This window comes from Balaenoptera acutorostrata, chromosome 16 (assembly GCF_949987535.1).
Source record: "Balaenoptera acutorostrata chromosome 16, mBalAcu1.1, whole genome shotgun sequence".
Taxonomy (NCBI): Eukaryota; Metazoa; Chordata; class Mammalia; order Artiodactyla; family Balaenopteridae; genus Balaenoptera; species Balaenoptera acutorostrata.
In genome coordinates, this window is record NC_080079.1 from 71,814,867 (window position 1) to 71,840,129 (window position 25,263).

At 50.2% G+C, this 25,263-nt stretch overlaps 1 protein-coding gene across 3 annotated transcripts; it reads left to right on the plus strand.

Moving 5' to 3' along the window:
• Positions 1-33: 33 nt before the first annotated feature.
• URB2 (URB2 ribosome biogenesis homolog) lies at positions 34-23,820 on the plus strand. 3 transcript variants are annotated; one of them, XR_009005610.1, is made up of 11 exons: positions 34-354; positions 1,828-1,966; positions 3,363-3,539; positions 5,268-8,592; positions 11,773-11,933; positions 13,529-13,639; positions 15,191-15,433; positions 17,814-17,901; positions 19,392-19,531; positions 21,960-22,135; positions 23,388-23,523. XR_009005610.1 is itself a non-coding variant. In XM_057530619.1 (10 exons), exons 2-10 carry the CDS (start codon positions 1,841-1,843, stop codon positions 23,583-23,585), a joined length of 4,569 nt encoding a protein of 1,522 aa, XP_057386602.1. In that variant the 5' UTR covers positions 34-354; positions 1,828-1,840; the 3' UTR covers positions 23,586-23,820. The 3 variants fall into 3 exon arrangements, 2 of the variants coding, with proteins under 2 accessions (XP_057386602.1, XP_007182423.2); XM_057530619.1 differs by lacking the exon at positions 21,960-22,135 and having other exon boundaries at positions 23,388-23,820; XM_007182361.2 differs by lacking the exon at positions 21,960-22,135 and having other exon boundaries at positions 34-287; positions 23,388-23,820.
• The last annotated feature ends 1,443 nt before the right edge of the window (positions 23,821-25,263 follow it).

Below are 25,263 nucleotides of genomic sequence, written 5' to 3' on the forward strand. Positions count from 1 at the left end.
CGGCTGGCGATGCCTGGCGTGCGAGCCGCCCCGCCCCACGTTCCTTCCGCCCCGTCCAGCGCCGCCCCGCCGCTCCCCGCGCAGCCGGAGTCCGGAGGAAGGAGCGCGAAGCCCCACGTGGTGGCCCCGGAGTCGGTCCCGCCGCCGCTGCGGCCGTTCGTCCCCGCGCGGTCCCCATCCGGGGCTGGCCGCCGGGAGAGCTCCCCACCCGGTGACTGCCCTCCGCCCCGCCCGCCGCCCCTCACGGCGGGGTCTGCGTGAGTTCCTCACCTGGGGGCGGCCTGCAGGTGAGCCCCCTCCCAGCCGGCCCTCCGCCCCGCCCGCAGTCCCTCCCAGGTGACCAGGTGCCTCCAGGTGAGCTCCCTACCTGGGCACGGCCATCCCCCGCTGGCTTGCTCCTCCGGCGGCCTCTCGCCTCGCTCCTGGCTGCTCGCTTCCTTCTGTTCCGCAGGGTTTAGCGTGGCCGCGTGAGGACGGACGCGACTTTGCGGTCCGCACCGGGCTTTCCACGCCCGCTCGCAGGGATCGCTGCGGGCACCGAGAGCCCAAGGTTGACAGATCCGGGAGGGTGTATGGGGCGTCTTTGTAGCCAGTTCTGCAGGTGCTTTTAGAGTACTTTGTAGCTGTCGCGATGGCTGCATAACATTGAATTTAGAAGTTAAATTAGTAGCTGTTGAATGGATATTGGACGTTTTGACAAAGAGGAAGACTGACAGCCTTTGACTGTTCTGGCCTCTGTAATAGAGTGAAGGGTACCGTGCTGAACCTAACTGTCTTTCATCCGATGTTCGCCCATTCCCTGTAAAGATCCCTATTGAGAATTAGCTCTGAAGGGAGGTCTGTAGGATTTCAGACCCCTTAGATTTAAAAAATCCAGCGATCCAGTTCTCAGGATAGCAAATTGTTTTGGTTTGACAGTATTTAAATTGGAATCACGGGGCCGCGATCTTTTCTCGGTACTTCATTGGTCCTATTTTGTTGTTATTTACGATAATTTTATTTTAGTATTAAGTATCATGAAAAACTTTCTCCCTTGAGGAACTGACTTGTTTACTTCTATGTAATGAAAATGACTTAACCTGATATGTTTTCCCCTTTTTACTATGGCGTTTAGGAAACTCAAAGCTACATTTAGCTCAGTTTTATAGGATTATAGGTGGTTGGTATGTTTGTGTTCTTTCTTTATTCATAATTGTATTTTTCCAGCGTTAATCGTGTAACTATATTCTGTAGAGTCTTAGAAACAGTGTGTGTTGGTAAGTTTATGAAGTTACTGTTGCAGCTGAAAAAGCATTCTTTCTGTTGGGACTGGGTTTATACTATATTTCTTTTGTACTTGGAGAAATATTACTATTTCGAAATACTGCTTATTTATCTTTTTAAACTGTTCAGTGGGGTGGGTCCTAGTATATACTCTATAGTATGTATTAGAATATTTTTGCAGAAACAACTCTTTCAATCTAAAACCATGTGTGAACGAATCTTTTCACAAGTAATTTGAAAACTTTGGGTCTTGTTCCATTGAATTCCTGCGCACTGACCTCTGAGGATGTGATGTTTGATCACAGCAGGAATACTTGTACGTGTGTGTGTAATCCATCTTCTGTTTGAATTTCCTCCAAAAAACTCATGGACTCAAGCATCTTATGTATAAATTTCTGCCCAACAGTGTTTTAATTCATTAGAAAAATATTTTTAAAGGAGTATAAGTTATGTAGACAGTAAGGTACATAGTGTTCATTTTCTGATGCCTATTAAGTTTGACCTTAATATTCTGGTCCTTTATATTAAAAAAATATAAATTTTTTCCATTGCTTTAAATTGTAGGTAAAGCGCAGCAATGGCTGCTGTTTATTCTGGCATTTCTCTAAAACTTAAAAGCAAGACAACTTCCTGGGAAGATAAACTAAAACTAGCTCACTTTGCTTGGATTTCCCATCAGTGTGTTCTTCCAAATAAAGAACAAGTAAGTTTAATGTGAAAGTTACATTTTTACAACCTAAACTAATGATCACTTATGTAAATTGCATATTGACATTTAGTTAAAATTTAAAAAGATTAGAGAAAAGGTCGGGGAAGGAAACATGGTTAGAAAGTTAAAAGTCCTATCAGTGAGAAAAAAGTAAGTAGTTAGGTATTACATTAACAAAGTTTTTCTGTTACAAAACCTCAGCATTTCGTTTATGTTTGGAAACATCCCTTATATTCCGAATTAAGTATGTGCATCAGTGAGCAAATTAGGATTTAGGTTACAGAAGTTAAGTTCTGAGTCTGTTGGCAGCTTCATTTGTTTGTAAATCCTAAGTGATGCTCCATGAGCAATTCTTGTTGGTGCTTTGTTAAACATCTTTGGAACTTGATGAACCAAGGCTGGGAAGTAGAGAAGCTTTAGCATTTGTAATAAACTGAGGGGAAATAGATTAGAAATGATAGATTAGAAACAGATTAGGAACCAAGAAAGACTTAGCTCTTTGTTAACATTTCTCAAGCTTATCTGACTAAGAAAAACAGTTAATACAATGGAGACACCAGGATGATGACCTCATGCAGTGAGATACTCATTTGCTAGTATTAAGCAGCACAAAATGTGTCAGGTGGATTACAGCCATTGAAATGATGAGGTCCAGTATGTAGAGCACTAGCAGAGCTAGTAGTTTCTAAATCTGGCTGCACCTGAGAATCATTTTGGCTGCTTGACCTGGCAGCCGTGGCAGGCAATTTCATCAAGATTTCCACTACCCTTCTCCGGAGAGAGTTTTTTCCTTTTAGCATTTGTCACTATTCATGCTGTTATTGACAGTTCTGGTGTCCTGAGCTGAAGCCTCACCACCTTTCCTTGTGTTTATGAATAAGGAAACATGTCACAATAATGGAAACTGTTTATGTCCAGCCCTCCTTTTAATACAGCACTTCTGAATCATTTCATAGAAGACTCTCTGTCTTCTGAACAGGGTAAATAGGTTTAGGGATGAAGCTGCAGGTAACTCGGGAAGCCAGGACACAAACCCTGGTCTTCTGACTCTGCATTTTTGCTTTTGTGTGTCATTCCTTTTGTGGCCATTCTGAGCAATTGTTGTTGTGCTTTTAACTTTTAAAACTTAGAAGCGATTAGTTAGAAGAAACCGTTTCTCTTGAAACTTTTTATTGGCCCCATATGAAGACACAGTTTTTTTGATTCTTTCATAATAAATATTTTAAGACACCAAAACATAACATAATGTTACCAAAGATAAGTTTTAAAGGAGAGTTTTTCCCCCCTGGCAATTGTATTTGGTTATGCATGTGATGTCCCTATAAATGTCCAGTGTCTTTCTTTCTTGGTAAAGAAATTCATTTATTTTTAAAGTATATTCCAAATTCAGGTATTACTTGATTGGGCACGACAGTCATTGGTTGCGTTTTATAAGAAAAAACTTGAACTGAAGGAAGACATTGTTGAAAGGCTTTGGATCTATATGGATAACATTCTACATAGCAGAAAATTGCAGAATCTCCTCAAGAATGGAAAGACAATTAACCTTCAGATTTCCCTCATCAAGGTAATTAACAGTTTCCTGTGTTATCCTGTGTTACATGTATCTCTATTGATTTCCTGTTAATGCTGGAGGCTTATTTGTCTTATGGTTAATTATATGAAGATACAGAAAATATCAAGGTAGGGGAGGAGAAAGAAATAATATTTTTAGAGTTATAATAATGACTGATATTTATTGAATGCACATCGTATGCTCTACACCATGCTAAGCACTTTATATTATGAAAAGCTTAGAACTCTTTCGTAAAGTGGTTAATTACCTTTTTAGTTGGAAAAGGTAGCCAGCAAATGATGCTACTTTATGACTTTTGTTTTTTCACCTTTCTGCTGGACTGGAGGGAGGTCAAAGGCCAAAATCTGGATGAGAATTTCCTCAAAGGTTTTTGACTCAGTGATTTTGAAGTCTCAGGTCGGGATTATGAACTTCACTGTCAATACTTGAGTATTTTGAAATACTGTGAGGATAGCTGGTGACAATAAAAAGCACGAATAATGAGCACTGAACGTGGGCCAGGTAACCTGCCGAAAGTCACACAGCAAGTAAGTGGCAGAGCTGGGATTTGAACCTCCATCTGTCTGACGGCAAAGCCTGCGCTCTACCCTGCAGCCTCACCCACACGAGCATGCGGGCAGGAGGAGAAAAGCAGTAGAGGCTGGGAACAGAAGAATTAAATGGTGGATGCCTGATGGTTCATAGGCTTTACTGGTTCTTGAAATTATGCTCTAAATTGTGTCACTTTTTAAAATGATAGACCAGTGGTCACCAAAGTGGGTTATTCTGAATGGTTCTTTGGAAATGTGGGAAGAAAATCTTACATCTCTATATGTTTTTTAAAAAGTCACTTGAATTTCTATGTATGCTTTATAATTATATAAGATACTAGTACTGTAGTGCATACGTGTAATTTATAACCTTATCAGGTATAAGTGTGGAAAAAGTTGTATAATCAGAAAAATTTGGAGATCACTGTAGTAAGTGTGCTGGCATTTAAGTATGTGATATCTTTGTTTGGGCTTTTCCAGAGCCAGCAGTTACTCGGATGGAGATAAACACACCTGTGTCCTTGGGCTACTGCTAACTTAACACCTAGGATAAATTTGATTATCAGATGCTGTAAGGCTGGGAGCAAGTCACTTAGCCTATAAGTGAACTTTGGAACCTGCCTGGCCCTCATAATTTCTGGTGTTTGTGAATTTCAGAATTTTGGAAGCAATAGACTGTGGGTTTGCTGTATATTAAGTAGTAGCTGGCAGCGTTTGCTTTTCTCTTTTAAGAATGCCTTTTGCTTTGGCTTTTTAAATACAAACAGTATGACTGATTATAAAAATGTGTTTTGGACCACAGGATCATAACCCAAGGCCACTGTCCAACTACCTGTAGCATCTAAGTTGAATTATAGGTTTAGGATCTAAGAAAAAGTGAAATCTTTGAGGTTTAAGCCTTATAAAACTCTACTCTTTAAAAAGGCACAGCAAATTTACAAAGGCACTGAGCCCCTTCCCAAGTTTATACGGGTAGGACATGGATGTGTGTAGGAGTTACGACAGGTCCTCTGCCTTCCTTTGGTGCGCTAAGGAAATGCCACGTTCATTTAGATGTGTGAATCTGGGCATTTCTTTCTCATTCAGATGAGGGCAAGGAGTGAGTTCACACTGATTGTGTTGTATTTTTTGTGTGTACGTGTGTGGGTTTAGGGTCAGTGATGAGTTTTCTTTCTTTCTTAATGCTCAGATCATCAATGAGAGAATGGCCGAGTTCGCTCTCTTGGGATCTCAGAGGAGCATCTGTGTTGTGCTGAGCTGCTGCCAGGGTATCCTCTCGACGCCCGCCCTTGCCGTCATCTACGCGGCCAGGCAGGAGCTGACGGTCGACCTGCTGAGCCAGCTGTGCTGGTTGGCCTGTAGGCAGCCGGGAGCCGTGATGCCCCAGTTGTTCGAAGTTCTTCACCTGACCCTCGGCCTTTACCTCTCGATTCAGCGGCAGCAGGTCAACCCAAGACGCACCTTTGGGGAGGTGACCACACACTTGCTCCAGCCCTGCCTGGTCCTGAGACACTTACTCTCGGCAGGCACGTGGACCCAGGCTGGCCAGGGCCAGCTGCGGCCGGCACTGGGCCGGGACATTAGGAGTCAGATTGAGGCCGTGCTTCGAGGCGGAGCTTTTCAGGCCGAGCTGCTCCCTTCCTACAAAGAGGAGCTCTTGGACCAGCAGCAAGGTGACACGAAGATGGGGGCCATGAAGAATCTCCTAGCGCCCCTGGGCACCGTGATGGCCAGGCTGGTGGATCCTGGCTACTGTGAACCGTCCCTTCAGGCTGCTGTGGTGGCCAACTCCGTGGCCTTGCTGTACAAGCTCTTCGTAGATTCTTACCTCACGGAGGGGAACCGGCTGCTCTGCTTCAAGGTGCTCCCTCGGCTGTTTGGTTGCTTAAGGATTTCCCACCTGCAGGAGGAGCAGTTGCAAGCCCTGCCTGCGTCTGATTGGACCACGGAACTCCTGGCCTTGGAACAGCTGCTAAATTCAGTGGCCAATAGTACTATCTACAACATTGCCACTGACCGGATTCGGCACGGGGAGACTCAGTTCCACTTCTACCGCCGTCTGGCCGAGATGCTGCTGAACCATCCGCAGGCCCCCATGCCAGCCTGGTTCCGCTGCCTCAGGGTTTTGCTGTCTCTGAATCATTTGATTCTGGAGCCAGACCTGGATGACCTGTTGTCTTCAGCTTGGATCGACGCAGAAGTCACAGAGTCGCGGACCCAGAAAGCCCAGGAGGCGCTGATCCACACGCTCTTCCAGACGTTCGCCAAGCTCCGGCAGGTGCCCCGGCTGTTCAGGGAGGTGCTGGGGGTGATCTGTCGCCCCGCGGCCGAGGCGCTCAGGCTGCCCGTGCTGTCCGCAGGCCCCGCTGCTGTGCTCCGCGAGTGCCTCCCGGATCTGCCCCCGAGCCAGGTCCTGGACGCCTGGGCCCTCATGCTGGAGAGGTTCCAATCCCTGGTCCTGCCTGATTTGCGGGGTGACATGGACATGGCCCTGAAGTCCGTGTCCCTGAGCTCGCTGCTGCACTGCGTCATGGTCCACGCGCGGAGCCTGGATGGCGACTCGCCCCTGCCCGTGGTCAGGCGCACGCGGCGCACCATGGACGAGACGTTGCGGGGCCTCGTGCGGCCCCTGCTGGACCTCCTCCGCCAGCCGCGGCCCTTGGTGCCCGAGCCCTGGCGACAGAGGGTCGGTGACTCTGCGCTCCTGCTCGCCCACACCTGGGCCCAGGTGGACACTGTGCTGGGCTTGAGCTGCGGCCCGTACCGCTCTGAGCCCGGGTCCCTCGCAGGCACCGCCCCGGAGCCCTCGGGCCTCCCCCCGCTGCTCCCGGGCCTGGAGGCCAAGCACTGGAAGGAGATAGAGGCGTTTACGGCTCAGTCCGACTCCCTCGGCAGGTACTGCTTGGAGCAGCTCCACCTGCAGAGAATGAGAAACACCTTGCTGCAAACTGGCGTCCAGTCTGAAGAAGCCCTCCTCGCTCTGAGGCGCGACGCCGCCTACATCCTGGGCTCCGGGAGAGCGAGCCTGACCCGGGGGACGACGGCCTCCTGGGACGGCCAGGTGGGGACGGTGAGTGCGCTCACCTACCCCGTCGCCCACTGGCACTCGGTCGTGTCCCATCTCACGATTTTAACACCCTATCTTTGTCCGGACGACCTGCGGTACCTGGCCGGTGTCCTGCTGAGAACTTTGCCAACGAGCAAAGCCCAGGAGGGCTCAGCGGAGGAGGAGCCAGACATCACACTTGAAAACATATCGAAGGCCGTCCTCCACAGCCCTCTCTTCCCCGAAATGCAGTCCCTCCACTCTGCGTTCTTACTGTGCGTGACCGCGAGCTGCGCCGGCATCCTGTGTGCCGGCGCCCGGAGGGGCCCTGCTCTTCTCCGCCAGCAGCTGCCCTGGCTTTTTGAAGGGAATTATGTGGCCGTGGCTCACTGGGAAAGCAGATTTCCAAAGGTCGGATCTGAAGGCATAGAGCCAAGAGGAGAAATCGCCCAGAGCTTACTCTCCTTGGCCAGGGGTGACTCCGCCGTTGAGCTGGAGGGGGAGCAGCTGGAGGGCGTTCTTCGGCTTTTGGAGGTTCTTTCTGCTCTGCAGCTGGACAGCCTCCTGCCCCCCTGTCACGTGCATTGTTTTCTCCTGTTGCTGACCGTGGCCGTCACCACGCCGGGCAGCTCTTGCCCCTCCTCGCTGACCCTCAGGTGTTTGATGACGTGCTACCGGCTCCTCGGTCACCTGCAGAGAGGGAAGAGCGCCCAGTCGGCGCTCAGGGTCACGTACGTTAGCGACATCTTTGAGATCACGCTGACCTCCTTGTTCAGAGCCAGTAGGCGGTTTCTTGTGGACGTGGATGACCCCTCTTGGCTGGAATTCCTCCAGGTGGTGGGGACCTTCTTAGAACAGCCGCTGCAAATGCTGCTCCAGAGGAAGCTCAGCCCGGGGCTCAATTTCGGGAAAATCCTCGCATTCCTCTCGAGGTCCCATCTGTGCCCTGAAGCAACTTCAGGCAGACGGTCGGAAGATCAGACACCTCTGGGCCAGCAGCTCCTTCTGGTGTCTTTAACCAAGCTGTGCCAAGTGCTGGGGCCTTTAGTCAAGGCGCAGAAGCAGCACGAGGCCCTGGAAGCGCCGTGCGAGCTGTTGCAGGCGGCCGTGCTGCAGGCGGGGGCCGTGCTCCAGCTCTGCGCCGCCCGCGGGGCCCGGGACCGCCGCCTCCCGCCCCCCGTCCTCTCGTCGGTCGCCTCGCTCTTGGAGGCCGATTTGGCCCTGTGCTCCGGGCACAGCGGGACGGAGGTTCCCGGAGGGACGGACCACGTGCTGCTGCCCCATGCCGCCCTCTACCAGGCTGTCTACTCTCAGATCCTGTCGGAGTTGGCGGCTCTAGCAGGAGACACCCCATCTCTCCAGGCAGCCGTGCAGTTTTTGACTCTGTTCTTTTTAGCCCCAGAACTGCACCCCCAGAAGGAGTCTGTGTTTACCTCCGTGTTTCGATCTGTGAGAAAAGTCCTTGCAGGTGAGACATCTTCTCTTGAGCTAGTTCTGTACTGTAGAGCTTTTGGTGAGAGGTCGCTAAGCGGCAGCCAGGTGAGTTGCTGCCCCTCTCCTTTTTGGAGCAGGTCTGCATTTCCGAAGGTACCACACGATGAGCTGGGAGAAACTCTCCCTCCCTGGAGTTCGTTTCCGCCGTCTGCCTTCTCTGCACCTGTAAGCAGTTACCTTCACAGTTGTTTTCCTGCTTTTTAGACAAACAGCAGCCTTCTAGGTATATTGTTTTGCACTTTAGTTTTTCACTTATTTTGGAGATTGTTCTAGTTTATAGTTTTGAACCACTCTTCTCTGTTTTAGCCTTTTTCTGTCCTGGCCCCAGAGGTCAACATAGATAGTTTCATCTTTATTTGTAGGCCCTTCAGTATCAGATCTTCAGCGCCATCAGTGGACTTCAGAAAGATAAAATCTGCCAACTTTTCAAAACTCCAAGTGACTTACTTTATAGGGAACCTCATAAAATTCCTTGAGGGCAGGACATCGTCCCGCAGGTCTCAGAGTGGTACCAGGCGTCGTGGGGCTGTGGGTGCTGATTGGACAGAGGCTCAGCCTGTGATGTCATCGCAGTGTTGTAGTCGGATGTCACCCTTGCCGGCCAGCTAATCAGGACTGAAAACCCAGCCGGTGTCTTCATTCTCTCCAGCAGGACAGTCACTACCTGCTGTCCCCGAGGTCAGAGGTTAGCAGGCTAGGGTCCGTCCCTAACTTGAGCTCATGAGGGTGGCACTGTTCCCAGTGGGCGCGGGTCCATTTTCTTCCTGTGTGGTTGTTACTGAGGTGGAGGCTAGTTAGGGCAGTCGTCTGAGGTGGGGCTGGGGAGTCGGCCAGCCTAGCCCAGCCATCACAGCACACACACGTGTTCACTGGGCCCCTGTAGGAAGCAAGGCCGCCTGGGCCAAGGCCAGGGCTGGGGTGCTGTAGCTTGAAGGACACTCTGCTGCCCCCCTTTTTGATCTGCCCTGGTTGTGGATTGACTGAAAGACTTCAGTCACACGTGTTCTGTCTCACCCTGTCAGCTACTGTCTTAGGGAATGGTGTCACCTTCTTAATGGGGGCTGAAATTCAGTCTTCTGTTAACACTGGTTAGAGCATTCTAAACGAACGTCCTAAGATATGGCCCCCGGTGGTCCGAAGCTCTGACCCCCCTGCCCCTTCGTTAGACAGAATGCAGTGTCCCCCTTTATCCCTGCAACCCCCTGCAGAACGCAGTGTCCGCCTTTATCCCTGCAGTGGAGGTGGCCCCTAAGTCCTAACTGTGTGTCCTTGGACTGGTGGTACCTTTGACTTTGGGGGCAGAGCCGCGGTCGGGGGTGAGGCCAGCCACCCCACTGCTCCCCCAGACTGCAGGCCTGAGCACTGCCCCAGGGCCCAGGCCTCAGGCACCTGAGCTGCTAGCCTGGGCCTAGAGAAGGGACCAGGGTGGTGGGAGGTCTGGAGCAAAGGCCAAGGGGGGAGTGGCCCAAGGCTTCGGGCTGGGAGAGGGAGGGTTAAGGTGGCCACCTGGGTCCTCGGTGGTGATTCAGGTAGGTTTCAGCTCAGAAAAATGAGCATTTGTAAGAAATGCTCTCTGACAGGAGAATCAGCTGCCTCAGTTCAATTATAAGAACCCATCAGTTTAAAAACGCTTTATCTATATGTGGAACTGTGTCCTCCTCTGGAGGTGAATGAGCTGTTGATTTTGACTTGTCTAATTTAGTAAACAGACATTCACACAAGTTACCTGAGTCACAGGGTGAGGAAAGACTCTGAAATGACCAGAACGGTGGATTGTGCAGGCAGGCGAGGCCTCCGCCATGGGAGGTGGGTGACGGGAGGGCGGGTGAGGCGGCAGTGCTGACGCTCAGCTTTCCAGGGATGGGAGTCTGCGGTGCCCTTTCTTTGATTTGCCAACCACAGGAGTTGGTGCAGTTCTACCCATTTCACGGATGAGGGAATTGAGGCCCAGAGAGGTCCTGCATCCAGGATTTTACAGTTTGTGGAACACTTGGACCTAGATGTTCTCTCTCGAAGCCTTGGTCCCGCCCGCCCCCCGTAAGCAAAGACTGGGGCGTAGGAGGGTCTTCTGCAGTGTGGGATAGTCTGCTGGCTGGAACGGGGCTGGAAAGTTACTCTGGAGTCAGATTGTAAAGGGCCTTGAACTCCCTAACCGTGGGCTCTCTGATGAAACCCGGGGACACCGGGTGTACTTCAGAAGGCTGTCCTGCATTAAGTGGGAACAACTGGGTGACTGCAGCGGGCAGTCCCCACAAGCTTGGGGTTCTTTCCATCTCTTCAACATCCCCGTCTGTGTAAAAGCACCACCCCAGCCCTGTGCCCCTATTGATTTTATAAAAGAATATACGCAAAGTAGAAAAAGAGTATAAAGAAAGTGCCAGTCACCTTCTCCCGTGGTCCAGAGGTAAGCCCTGCTCAACATCGCCGTCCTCCTGCTCATTCTCTCGGGCTTTTCTCTGGGCTGGGTGCAGGGCACAGGTGCCGCGGGCAGGGCGCAGGTGCCGGGTGCAGGGCACAGGTGCCGTGGGCAGGGCACAGCGGGCAGGGCACAGGTGCCACGGGCAGGGCACAGGTGCCGGGTGCAGGGCACAGGTGCCGCGGGCAGGGCACAGGTGCCGGGGGCAGGGCACAGGTGCCGCGGGCAGGACACAGGTGCCGGGTGCAGGGCACAGGTGCCGCGGGCAGGGCACAGGTGCCGCGGGCAGGGCACAGGTGCCGCGGGCAGGGCACAGCGGGCAGGGCACCGGTGCCGCGGGCAGGGCACCGGTGCCACAGGCAGGGCACAGGTGCCGGGTGCAGAGCACAGGTGCCGCGGGCAGGGCACAGGTGCCGCGGGCAGGGCACAGGTACCGCGGGCAGGGCACAGGTGCCATGGGCAGGACACAGGTACTGCAGGCAGGGCATAGGTGCTACAAGCAGGACATAGGTGCCATGGGCAGTGCACAGGTGCTGCAGGCAGGGCACAGGTGCCGCAGGCAGGGCACAGGTGCCATGGGCAGGGCACAGGTGCTGGGTGTGGTGTCACGCTGTGAATGTGCCCTGCAGTTTTGACCTGCACCATGACCGTTTCTGCGTCCCTGAGATGCTGACCTTTAGCAGCTGTACCCATTTCACCTGCCCCTTGTCTGTCACAGCAGTTTTGTTTTCCTCGCAGATCCTGCGATTCCGGTTCAGGTAGTTGAGGAGATAGAGCCTCATTTGGGAGCCTTGTTCACCCAAATGTTGGAGGTTGGGACGACAGAGGACTTCCGGATGGCGCTGCAGTGTATCCTCCGGGGATTGGACGTCAGTAACGTGTGGAGAGCAGATCTGCAGGTGGGTTGCTCCTCTCTCTCTTGCACGGCAGCACGTAAGTGATACGGGCTTCAATGGGAAAAGTGACTTGCAATGCGGTGTCAGCGCTGAAACTAAACAAACATGCAAAATCAATCTATACTCGTGCGCTGACACGTAAAAAGTTACATTCACGTCCATTGTGTGGGACCTCTCACATCGTACTTCTGATTTTACTTGGTTTGGTCACGTAGCCTGGGTCCCGTGTGAGGCTCTTTCAGGGTGACGAGCTGCCCTTTGGTCCTTAGCCCCCTAGTCTGTTTGGTAGTTGCTAACGAAGCCCCTCACTCCCACTCGGCCTGTGTGTCTCAGAGGCTGATGTGCTCGACTTCGGTCCCCTGAACGGCCCTGAGCGCCGGAGCGGCCGGCGGCTGTCCCTGCTCGCACAGGCGGAGGAAGGCTGGGAGCTCGCTGTCTGGGCCCAGGGTGGCGGCCCAGGTCTTCTGGTTCTGAGCTTTCTCTGCCGTGTGAGTGGCTTCTTGACTGCTGGTTATAATCGGCACCCAGGGGCTGGGTTTTGCTTTGGGTGGGAGGAGAGCTGGAGAGGGCAGATTGGGGGCAGCAGGGAGGACTCACATCTCCTCTGTGTGAGCACGAAGCCCGTCTCTGCTGCCGCCCTCCTCCCTCTGGAAGTCTTCACTGTGCGTGCGCAGCCCGATGGGCTCAGCTTTGAGAAGGCCTCTGGGCTTCCCTTCAGCAAGCCAGGGGAGACAAACCATAAACTTCTACGTAAGCCTGTCAGATGGTCAGAGGAGAGTCGTGGAGGGGGTAAGGCTGAGCTGAGGTCAGAGGTGGAGAGGCTTTGGTGGGGGGCTGGGGGGCATTGCTGTGGAGACAGAGAGGGGGTAGTGCGTGCACAGCGCAGTGAGCGCGGGTGAGTGTGAGGAGGGGGCGCTGGGGGCGCCAGCCAGCAGACCCTCGGTGGGGAGACACACCCTGCAGCGGGGCGGGAGAGGGGAGCGGAGCTCGGGCTTGGGGGGTTGTGGTCAGGGAGCAAAGGGCAGAAGCCAGGATTTCGTGGTGTGGGCTCTGCAGCGTTAGGGGCAGGAGGAAGGGGCCGGTGGATGAATTGGATGGTGAGAGATGCCCAGCACGGGTCACTGAGTCCCTTCCCCTCCCTTCCCATGGTCGAAAACCGTCACCTGTCATCCGGCACCTGGTCTAATTGTCGCACGTTGTCCGTGTCTCCTTTCACCCCTATGCACGTGCGGTTCTCGCGGGTGAGTTACAGCGGCCTCTTCTTCCAACGCCACCTCGACGAGACGGGCCTCTGATTAGATCGCCATGGCCTCTTGTGTTTCACGGTCCTGGCACATTTACGTGTTCGGTTTAGTGAGACGCTGCAGAGAAGGCCCTTCCTTCGCCGCAGTCTGCTCGCCTTGTTCATTTCTTCCCGCAGGTGACGTGCAGGGCACCACCCTCAGGACTTGACCCAAGCTGGGTCTCGTCCCTGCCCCAACGCGGGGTTCTAACGGGCTCTGCTTTGTCGCAGCACCGGTGACCAGCCTGCTTCCCGAGATGGGCATTCCGAGAGAGCCGGCTCCCCCCACTGTTGAGTGTTTTCCCTTTTCCCCTAGGCTGTTTTGTCGGCTGTGACGTTGGTCAAATTGCTCTTGAACTGCCCATTTGGTGGCGAGAAGGCCAGTTTGTTCTGGCGTGCGTGCCCACAGGTGGTCATGGCTCTAATGGTGAGTACCTCTGGGTTGTGCGTCCCCCGGCCCCTGCCTTTCACGTACAGACGGGGCGGCACTTCTTCGGTCACGCTCTGGTTTTATTATGCAGAGTGTGTTTGCGGGGGCCGTGTCCTGAAGATGGCTGTAAGCACACTGCTTTTCTGTCTGGGTGTCCAGGCAGCACCTCTGTCTGGCTGCGCACGTAGTGTCATCTGTAGGTGTGATGTGAAGGCCCTTGGGCGTCAGGAAGCATTCGTGGTCCGTGATGGAAGGAACATGGTGCCCACAGGAGGCTTCCATTTAAATTAGGTGACAGGAGAAGGAGCCCTGGGCCTCTCTGTGTCCACACAGAATTCTGTGGTCAGTTTAGTGCATTCATTCATGTGTAGGAATATGTGTGTTTAAGTGACGATTCAGTGAGAAAAAAAATGGCTCTAGACTAGGATAGTAACGTTGCAGATAGACGATTGTTAATCCCATGCAGACGTTAAATTTTGGCACATGTGAACATGCACAGTAGTCACATGACTTTTTGTTTCATTAGAACAAAAGCCTGGTTCCAATTGGGGCTGTCTGTGTTCCTGCCCTCAAAAGAGTCTGGGGTCAGTATTCCCAGACTTGGGTTCGGAAGAGCAGTGCCTATTTGACCATCATTATCAACCCTGATTATAGCTTGTGCTACGTGAGAGCATTGCCCTGGGTTAGCATATTCTCAGGGCAAAAGGGTCTAGAGAATAGACATTGCTTTCTTCTCTGATCTTTTGTTTTGTTGCTTTGTTGTTTCCCTGGGAATCTGCATTAGTGGACGAAGCCCATTTGTACTTAGGTGTGTGTAGGGGGACCATCAGGAGGAAGAGGGCGGGGGGAGGGGGGAATAGGACCCAGGGCGGTGCCTGGTCAGTGTTGGCCGAGCGCATAGTAGGGCCACGTGGATATAAACACCAGGCTGGGCGTTTAGGTCACTCTAAAGGGGATAGCACAGCGTCAGCACAGCCAGGGTACCCAGAGAAGGTGATCACTGTGAGAGGCCCCAGGCGGCCTCAGCTGGGGTGCTGTTTACAGCTGGCCATGTGAGGAGGGCTGTCACAGGTGGGCTCGCCCAGGGTACCCAGGTAAGACTTCGGGCCACCCCTCAGCTTCAGTCTCTTCTCTTTATTCTTTAGAGCAATAATTGAATGTCTTGAACTAGAGCTGTTCTTTATGAAATGTAACAAATGGAGTTTAATTATAGACATTTTAGAACTAAGGATCTTTTTGGGAGAATATTGTTGAGTGTGTGATGTGAAGTTTTTTTATTCTGAGAAAGTAGGTGAATCAACTCTTCTATGAGAAATTACTTCTCTTCATGGTAGGCGCATCCGTCAGAGGGTGTGGACCAATACGGCCAAGTCTCTAGTAGGTGCCCCCCCAGGGGGTTGAACGCTGGTCTCCTTGTCTCTTTGAACTGCCCAGTGACAACTCAGGTCATTTTGGAGTCTGGACATTCTTCCCTCTGTCATTTTGGGTTTGGGGCTGTTTCTCCGGAGAATCGCCTTCATCTTCTGTCCCTTGTTCCTCACCCTGTAGCTGCAGACCCGAGAGGCTTGTCGGGAACAGCCCATGGCGCTGGCACTGGTCGGGCCCATCTTGGACGTCCTGGCTACGCTGCTGAGGCAGGGGGAGGAGACCATCAGCAACCCGCACCACGTTGGCCTGGCCTTCGGCGTCCTGCTGGCCGTGCCCTTGGACGCCCTGAGGCCTCCCGAGTATGAGCGCATCTTCCTGCGGGTCCACAACGTGCTCTTCTCAATCCTGCAGTGTCACCCGAAGGTGAAGAGGGCAGGGCGCCCGCTGGGCAGGGAAACGCATCCTTCAGAAGAGCAGTGGCGTGGGAAAAACAATGATTTGCGAAACAAACTTTTGGCTTCGAGTAATTTCTAGGGCCCAGGTGGTTTCTCAAGCACAGAAATGTGTGACCTTCACATCAGGCTGTGTTGGATCTGACACTTTGAACATACCTGTGTACTAGGTGTTTCTGGAAGCCCATTAGAAATTATTCTGTTTTTGCAGATCATATATTTAAGTGTCACTCACTGGCTTAGATCTCTTCTCGGGTTTATAATTCAGTTGGGTATAGGGAGTGAACCATCCTGAGTTCCGGTTTTACAGTGTGCTGCTTTTTAAATAAAATAAGACTAGGAGCAAATGCCCCATAGAAGAGATTCCAGTTTAGCCACCATTTATTGAACGTTTGCTGTGTGTCTCCTTTCACCCCTACAGCGAGTCTGTGTAGCCGGTGGCAATCCCATTTCATTGGTAGAGAAACTGATGCTCAGAGCTGCTGAATGCTTTGACCAATGTCACCCAGCTGAGTCTGAATTTTAGCTACAAGACTGGATTTCCTTGGCGGGTGTTCATTTGTCCCTCTGCTATACGTGTGAAGCGTGGGAACTTAACAAATAGGACAGATAACACATGTACATAGGCACGTTCAAATATTTTTAAGTGTTTTAATGTTCTAAGGTTGGAGACCTGCCAGCAGTGCAGTTTTTAAAAAATTTATTCTCTGGTAAACTAAGCATTCCATCCAATGTCCTCCCCGCTTAAGAATCGCCTTCGGTCCTGTCTGTCTTGTGAGGCTCTTTGTTGTCAGGTCTCTGCTGATTCTTAGATTTTTGTGTGCCCGTAGAATGTAAATGCGATACCAATCAATTATAAACTGACACCGCAGATCTTGCAAAAGATTCAGGATTTCATGCAGTTGATGAAAGTGACATTGGAAGACTGTTTGCATCTCCTGAAAAACCAGTGAGGAATGACCATTGAGCAGAATTAGACCATTTAATGAAAGGAGAGAATTGACAAGGATAATGACATGGTATTGCAGTAAAGAAGGATGTGACTTAACGACGGCAGCTCACACTCATTGCTCGCGGGACAGACTCGGGGGAGCGGGGCCCACGCGTTGGGCCATGTGGGCGGTGGATGGGGGTTGATACGGGCCCCCGGCTGGAATCGGCTTGGGTAAATGTGAAGGGAGCAGCACAGAGTGAGCGCAGCCAGGGTCCCCGGCAGGGCGATCTGCAACTGGTACCATTCTGAGCTCTTGACACGTTTTAACTTATTTAACCCTCACGACAACCTGTTCTTATCTTCACTTTGCAAATGAGGAAACAGGCACAGAAAGGGTCAGTGTTCTGTCCGGGATTGCATATTAAGCCAGGGTATGAACTCAGATGGTCTGGCCCTGGATCTGTGTGCATTTATTCACCGTGATAGCAGAGGAGGAAGACGGGGCCTCTGGAAATGTGATGACGCCCCGGAATACTTTGGCAAAAATGACCTCTTTCTGAACATGTTGCTGAAGCTGATAACTTGACATAAAGAATGTGGTGTTATGCTCTCCAGACTTTGCTTGGATAAACTGTACCAAAGGAAAGAGTCCCAACACTTGATTCACTCCTTGTTCACCCTGAGCCTTAGAGCAGTGCCGCCCAGTAGAACTTCTCCCGGGCCGGGCGTGTTCCGTATCTGCACCACCCAGCACAGGAACTGTTGGCCACACGTGTCTTGACTACGTAAAATGTGGAATTGTATGACTAGGAACTGAATTTTAACTTTAATTAATTAACATTTCAGTGGCCACATGTGGCTTGTGGCTGCCTTATTGGACAGTGCATTGCTTTGATCATGATCTCAGGACGGTTGAGTATAAAAGAAGCCTGTTTTATAACTTTCGTATCATTTTTCAAGATCAAGTCCCAGCCAGACCTTTTCATTGCTGAAAAATGAGAAGTTTTGTTTCTCATTTTAAATGGATTTGCTTTATGTAATCTTTTTCTCTAGTGGCAATTATACTTGAATACACTGGCTACTGTACGTTTTGTTATTTATTTCTACCCATTTCCAGAATGCACCACTAACAGAGTAAAAGACAGATTCAGCAAATCCTAAACTAGGATTGCTTCATTAGATTCCTAAAGTTATGCAGCATGGAAGCCCCACCCCGAACCATGAAAACGGATGTAAAAGAGTTAAGTAAGTAGGGTGAGCATTTCCCTAGAAAATCCTGGCAAAAAGGAGTTGCCACACTGTTTTGAGCGTCCTGATAGATAAGGTTAAGAAGGAAATAAATATGAACTCCTTTAAAGTAGATCTTGAAATAAACAGTTGCCTACATATTTTCATATTCTTTTGTCTGTCATTGCAGGTAATGCTGAAAGCCATCCCTTCTTTCTTGAACTGTTTTCATAGATTGGTGTGTTCAGTTATACGCGAAGGGCGGCAGAAGGACAAAGGTAATTCAGAGTAACAGTATCAGATACAGATTTCAAATGTGTTTATTTTACAGGTGTCTCTGGCCACATATGTTACGGAAGATAAAACCACACAGTTGAGTTTACATAAGAGAAATATTCAGATCATCAAATGAACACGTAAAACAATTTAAAAAATTTCAGACTGTGACATTTTTTAACTATATCCACAGCAGTGAATGCATTTGACATCCCCTAATTGAAATAGTTCTTTTCTGGAGAAAAAAAGTATCTAGACTCAGGAAATATTTACTCTCATTTACTGGGGATGTAAAAGCGTCTACAATTCCATTCTTGCCCTCACAGAGCTCACAGTTTAATGGGGAGATTAAGGAGGAACGGGCAGTGGTAGAGCCAGCTCTCTGCTCATCTTATAAGGGGGCGGAGTTCCTACAGCTTTTCCTGCTGCAGCTCAGCAAGGTTGTGTTTGTTTACCAATGAAGCAAGCTTCCATATGACAATCACATAAATTATGGGTACAGCTTGTTTTCCAGCCTTGAGGTTTGTTGATTCTTGCTAAATTTCTAATTCGGGGGAGAGTCTCAGTATTTAGAAATTTGCATATTATACTGTGCATTCCAAAAGTCAAGTTCATTGACGCCTAACATATGTATAACAAACTGCATCTGTTTAAAGTATATACGTTAATGAGTTTTGATGGGTAAATTCGCGCGGGGAAGCACCACCAACAGTCAAAACACAGGGCATTTGCATCATCCCCGAAAGAGCCCTCTTGGGGTCCAGCCCCAGCCCCAGCCCCAGCCCCAGGGAGCCACTGATGTGTTTTTTGTCACTGTAGGCTTGTTTACATTTTCTAGAATTTTATAAAAATGGTGTATTACTATGCTGAGTGAAAACCGCGGAGGTTGCTCTGCTGAGTTGGGGTCCCCCCAGCTGCTGTGACGGCCTGGCTGGCGGGGGCCGGGGCGCATGTAACCTGGGCCGCGGGGACATTTCAGGCTGTTAGAACCCCTGGGAGGAGTGTGTGATCCTGGCATTTTAGGGTGGGAAGAACTAGGGGTCAGAAATAAACCTGGGAAGCCAGCAAGAGGTCTAGTAATGATAGTTGAGTCTCACGTCTGTCTATAAAGGAGAAATCCTAGATGATTTCTGAAACTTAACGAGGCAAAGACATAATTAGGCCATCTTATCTTTAGAATCATATTTTCCTTTCTAAATACAATAGCAATCGTAGATTTCACCCTAAAATCTTAGTTATTCTAGTCCGACCCTTAAAAAAACCCATGGACTGTTGAGGATTGTAAGTGCCCTTCCTTTTGTAATATAGATCAATATTTGGACACATCCTGTCTCCCTAATTCTGTCTTCAAATTGAGCCAATGAAAGAGTCTGGAAAAAAAAAAAAAAACAGAAGGTTTGAATAATTGGAGCTACGTTGAAAGTGTAAAATTGGAAGAGTTAAAACGCACGGCTTCTGAGCTAATCGGTTTGGAAACTCTTTGCTTCTGCAGGAGGCGCAGAGGACCTGCCAGTGGTGCTGGAGTGCGCCCGCCTCGTGGAAAGGATGTACAGCCACGTGGCACTGCGGGCCGAGGAGTTCAGGGTGTTTTCCCCCTTCATGGTGGCCCAGTATGTGATGGAGGCGCAGAAGGTAAGCCGAGCCGCCAGCCTCCCCACGCGCTCCCGCCCAGTCCTCGGTCGCGGGATCCCCCAGCTGTGCGGCCAGCGACCCGTGGGGCCTGGCGGGCCTGTGCGGTGGCGGCTGTCCCGCGTGTACGGCAGCCCCTGAGGGTCCCCGTGCGGGCTGCACGAAGACGCAGGGCGCTGGCGGTGCCTGGGTCGCGGGGGCCCTCAGCCACCGGTAGCTCTCTTCTTGCTCTGGCACAAACCCTGGGGCTGTTTTGCGCAGTCTCTGGGGTCATGAGGGAGGTGAAATGTTACCCAGGTCCAAGAGCAGGAGGCAGAAAGAGGGGTCCTGGGGTCCCTCAGCAACAGGGGCTCATGGGGCCGCTCTCCGACGCTCAGGTAGATGGCCTGGGGGAGATCCCGGTAGACTTGTTCAACTGGATTAAGCGCTCTGGTCCCAATTAATCTGACTTTTGGCCTTAGTAGTCTGGATAATTCATTCATTCTTCAACAGTGATCTCGCTTTGGAGTGTCAGTGTGCTATTTTCACAATTCCACAAGACCTCGCGTGACCTGGGTAGTACGTTCGTTACAAGACTTCATGTCTTACTTGTTTAAATGGAATGTCAGAGGCTTAAAGTAGTGTGTTCAGGTGTATTATCTGCCTCCTTGTGCAGGTATAGATATACAGTTACATCGTTTATCTTGCTCTCAGTAGAATACCCCCCTTTGTAAATCTCGTAAGAATGGTGGTGAGCCACTGGTTAAATATGTTCCATTAGAGGTGCCGGCGTTTCTCAAGGGAGGGTCGTCTGAATGGGCTTCCTTAGAAAGCCTGGTGTGGCCTCAGCTTCCATCCTGGCCCCGCTTCAGGGTGTTTCCGCAGCCCCGGCCCCAATCCCTCAGCCAGTGGAGATGCCTGTCAGGTGGGCGGACGGTTGGCCGGGTCGGGGGGCGGGTGTGTGGGAGCTGGGACCGCATACAAGGGCCCCTGCAGGTCGTCCTTGAATGAGATATGGGCTTGGGGTTTGGTTTCCTTGCAATTATTTAACATTTTTATAGAATCTTGTTGTTTCCCAAGCAGTCAGGTCATTAATGTGTGAGCTTTTGCTGGAACACGAGCTGGCATGATTTTTTTGTTTCACTGAAGAACAAAATGAGACACAGCAATATCACTTACCCAAGGACCAGGAGCAGAGGCTGTGATTTGAACTCTGAAGTCACTGATTATTATTCTGAGATTTACTTTATGAAGAGTCTCTGGTTTGTCAGCCTCATTATTCGTGTCTAATTTACGCTTATCTGTTATTTTTTAATTTTAATCTTGAAGGCCAAAGGCATTGGGAATTATCTGAGGCTGTTGCGTCCCAGAATCCACTGGCAGGACAGTCTACATTTTAACTCTTACTTGTTTTTAAAATCAGGAATGAAGAAAGTATTCCATATGTATTAGAGGCTTCTACTGAGAGAGCCATAAATCTTTCTAGACCAGGAAGACGTGTTGAAGTTTAATTACAGGCTAGACGGCAAGTGTCAGCAGCGCGCGGCGTAGGTGAAGGTCTTTCGGTGGTTGGGGCCGATGACGGTGAGACGGCCTCGGGCAGGAGGGGCAGCTGCTCCTACAGACCTTGTTCCTTCCATGCAGAGATGTGTCACCCTGGAGACGTGTCAGGGAAGTTACGGTCACTTTTATCTTCTCTTTTACCCGTAGATCAGATTTACAACTGTCCCTCTATATCGATAGCTTAGAGTAAATAGTTTGCACTACTCCCCTGGCCTAAGGTCCTTTTAGGTTAACTTAGAGATGTTCCCATTCGTTGGCCAGTGACCGTAACGTTGTAGAAATTAACTTTTTTCCCCTGTTTTCCAAATAAGCTGTCTAATGTAAAGATGCAAAGGGGCTGTGCTGTCCTGATACTACCGGCCTTGCTGTCCCATTCCCCCCTCCCCATGCTCCGGGCTGTACTTCACAAGGAGACACACCAGCTGAAGGGCTGTGACATCTGGACTCAGATGCCCCGTTCAGATCTCAGTGCTGCCACTGGGGAAATTACTGCGCCTCTTTTTGCCTTTAGAAGCGGGATTGTTTAGTGAGTGGTGATTCAGTGAATGAATGAGCAAGCCCTCACCCAGCTAGTGAGGTTAAGGACTTCTTCTGTTTTCAGTTTGTCTGTTTTATTTTTTCTTTCCCTCCCTAATACCTTAGTATGGAATCACAGACAAGCCATTCCTCCTGTGGTCCTTGAATGTTCTTATCATCTATAAAACAGTAAAATTTAATTAAGATGATCACCTGTCAAATGTTTTTTGAGGTATTGTGTGAAAATAACCATATCTGTGAAGAACAGCATCCTCTTAGGGGCAGAAACAAAGCGCCTCTTTAGGACTCTGTCTCCTGGAGGTTGCCTTGGTGAATCATGCTTCTTCTAGTTAATAAAATGTATCCTCTCTAGAAGCTGCATGTCTGCAGAGAGGCATGAACTCCTAGGTCATCAGGACACTAATGAAGAACTGGCCACTTCCCAGGCCTGTCAGCCGGAACCTTGCTGCTGCTTTCTGGCTGCAGCTGCTGCAGTGGGCAGACGCTGCCCTGCCCAGGTCCGGCTGAAGCCTGGGCGGCTCTGGCAGGGTGAGTAGTGCCTGCTGTCCTGGCCTCTTTGTCCACACACCAGCCTGAATCTCTGATCTGCAAAGTTTGTGCCAGTAGCCGACGTAGCCACGCCAGAGCTGGGCCGCCGCTCCTCCTGCTGTGGCCCAGATTTGGGTTAACCCAGATTTTTAGGAAGGCTTGCATCTTTGGACACAGGGACCGATTAAACCATTCTGGGGCAGTTAGGGATTTAGGGCCCATTGTGTTATTGTTGAAAGAAGTAAAAATATCTGTGAAGTGGTAATTATAAGTCACGTCTGACACTGAGCCACGTGACGGGATCTATCAAGGATCCGACTGGAGAGTGTCAGAGCCACTGCCTACCTGCCCTGCTCTGGGGGGAGGTGGCGACATTGCCGCCCTCATCCCACAGTTAGTAGAGCTTCCAACGTGATTGGCCACGAGGAAGAATATGACACGGTGTTCAGGTGGCTCTTACCATAAGATGTTTTTTTTTTCCATAAATTTATTTATTTATTTATTAATTTAGGCTGTGTAGGGTCTTTGTTGCTGCGCGCGGGCTTTCTCTAGTTGTGGTGAGCGGGGGCTACTCTTCGTTGCGGTGCACGGGCTTCTCATTGCAGTGGCGTCTCTTGTTATGGAGCACAGGCTCTAGGCATGCGGGCTTCAGTAGTTGTGGCATGTGGGCTCAGTAGTTGTGGCACGTGGGCTCAGTAGTTGTGGCACGTGGGCTCAGTAGTTGTGGCACATGGGCTCAGTAGTTGTGGCACGTGGGCTCAGTAGTTGTGGCTCACGGGCTCTAGAGTACAGGCTCAGTAGTTGTGGCGCACGGGCTTAGTTGCTCCTCAGCATGTGGAATCTTCCTGGACCAGGGCTTGAACTTGTGTCCCCTGCATTGGCAGGCGGGTTCTAAACCACTGTGCCACCAGGGAAGTCCTACCATAAGATTTTTTAAATCTAAAGATTCAAGTTTTTAAGTGCCCCTGGTAAGTGCGGAGGCATCATTCACTGAATAGCAAAGCTACCCCTGTGATTTCGTGATGTTTTACTCCATCTCAGGTTTTTGTTTGCTTGAGTTGACCTCTGTTTCCCCCAGATATAAACTTAAAAGTGTATGCATAGTCAGTTGTTTAACTTACATGCAAAATGGCATTTTAAAAGGAACATCTTTTCTCAAGTTGGTGGCAGAAGCTGGAATCCCTCGTCAGAGCCTCAAGGGTCTGGCACCTGCCTGTTTGCGCTCACAGAGAAGTGTGTCCCCCTCTCCCAGGTCACCTTGTATCCGGCGGTGAAAGGCCTCCTGCAGGAGGGCATCTACCTCATCCTGGACCTGTGCATCGAGCCCGACATCCAGTTCCTGCGGGCCTCGCTGCAGCCGGGGGTGCGAGACGTCTTTAAGGAGCTGCACAGTGATTACGTGAAGTACCACAAGGCAAAGCACGAGGGAGAGAGAAGATACGCCGTCTAAGCCGCGCACAGACGTGCAGCCGTGGCCCCGGGTCCAAGAGAGCTGGAGGATGCAGGACTCAGATGCTTGAATCCGCGGCATTGAAACACGTGGAAAATCCTTTGGAGTTTATATAATATGTATTGCATTTTACAGTTATTTTTTCACACTATTTCTTAACATTTTTTTATGCAGTAAGTATTGCAATAGAATCCTGAAAATAGATCCTGAATTCAATAAAATTTGCCAGATCTCCCTTGTGGCCATTCCAAATGTGGTTCTTGTCTCGGTCCAGTGGTTTGGGGTCCCCTCTCCCCGCTAGGAACTATGTAGAACTTGTTTTTTTCACTTCAGGTACATGGGTGTGTAATGAAGCCCAGTTTAAATATCTTTGCCTTTTACGTTCTTCAAGAAGCATGGGACGTATTCTGAAACACCGCTTTTCTGCCCTCCCTCTGAGCGCGTCTTCCGATGGAGCTGGGCAAGTCAGAGCATGGGGACTCGGTGTCGGCTGGGTGGCCGCTCCGGGCGGGGTTGGTGGCCCCTGTCGTGCGGGTGGATGCTCGGCGGGAAGGTGCTGGGCCTGGGGCTCCGTGTCCCGCCTGCTCTTCCTTCCTGCTTCCACTCTCGGGAGTTTAGTTTGGAATTTTATTTTCCTCTTTTTTAAAATTTAATTTAATATTAAGAAATACTCTTGTTTTTTTGTATCGCCTAAGCAATATATTTCATTGTAGCAACCTCAGAAAATAAAAGGGAAAAAACTTAAAACTACCCCTAGTCTCAGCTGTCTAGACAGCCGCCGTCATCTGGGAGGGCCTTGTTTCTGTCCCTTTGCGTATGTATATGTAGATGTGTATTTAAATAAATGTATATATAGTTGCCAAATTGGATCATAAGTTTTGCATTTTTTTGTTTGTTTTAGTTACCCAACTTTTTTTCCTGTGTAATATTTCAGTAACATCTTGGGGACCATACAGATACTAGACACACTAATGGCTGCATAGTTGTCTGCTGAGTAGACACAGCTGTTTTGTTTAATAAATCCTCGTGGTAGACATCAGATTCTTGACAAATTTCCTTTTACAGATGATGCTTGCAGCCAACTCTTTCCTGCTATAATTATTTCTATAAGATAAATTCCCGTAAGTTGTATTATTTGTCAAAAAATCCTGTCGGTTTTTAAGGATTTATGTAAATATTGCCAAATTGCCCTCCAGAAGGTGTACAAATTTATTTTCCCTCCAGTGAATCAACTTTAATGTTCTTTTTTTTTTTTTTTTTTTTTTAAAGGATTTTCTTATTTATTTATTTATTTACTTATTTATTTTTGGCTGTGTTGGGTCTTCGGTTCGTGCGAGGGCTTTCTCCAGTTGCGGCAAGCGGGGGCCACTCTTCATCGCGGTGCGGGGACCGCTCTTCATCGCGGTGCGCGGGCCTTTCTCTATCGCGGCCCCTCCCGTCGCGGGGCACAGGCTCCAGACGCGCAGGCTCAGCAATTGTGGCTCACGGGCCCAGCTGCTCCGTGGCATGTGGGATCTTCCCAGACCAGGGCTCGAACCCGTGTCCCCTGCATTAGCAGGCAGATTCTCAACCACTGCGCCACCAGGGAAGCCCAACTTTAATGTTCTTGATTTCCTTTGTTTTAATGCCTCCTTGATAGAGAAATGTTATTTTGTTTTGAATTTCTCTAATTACTGAG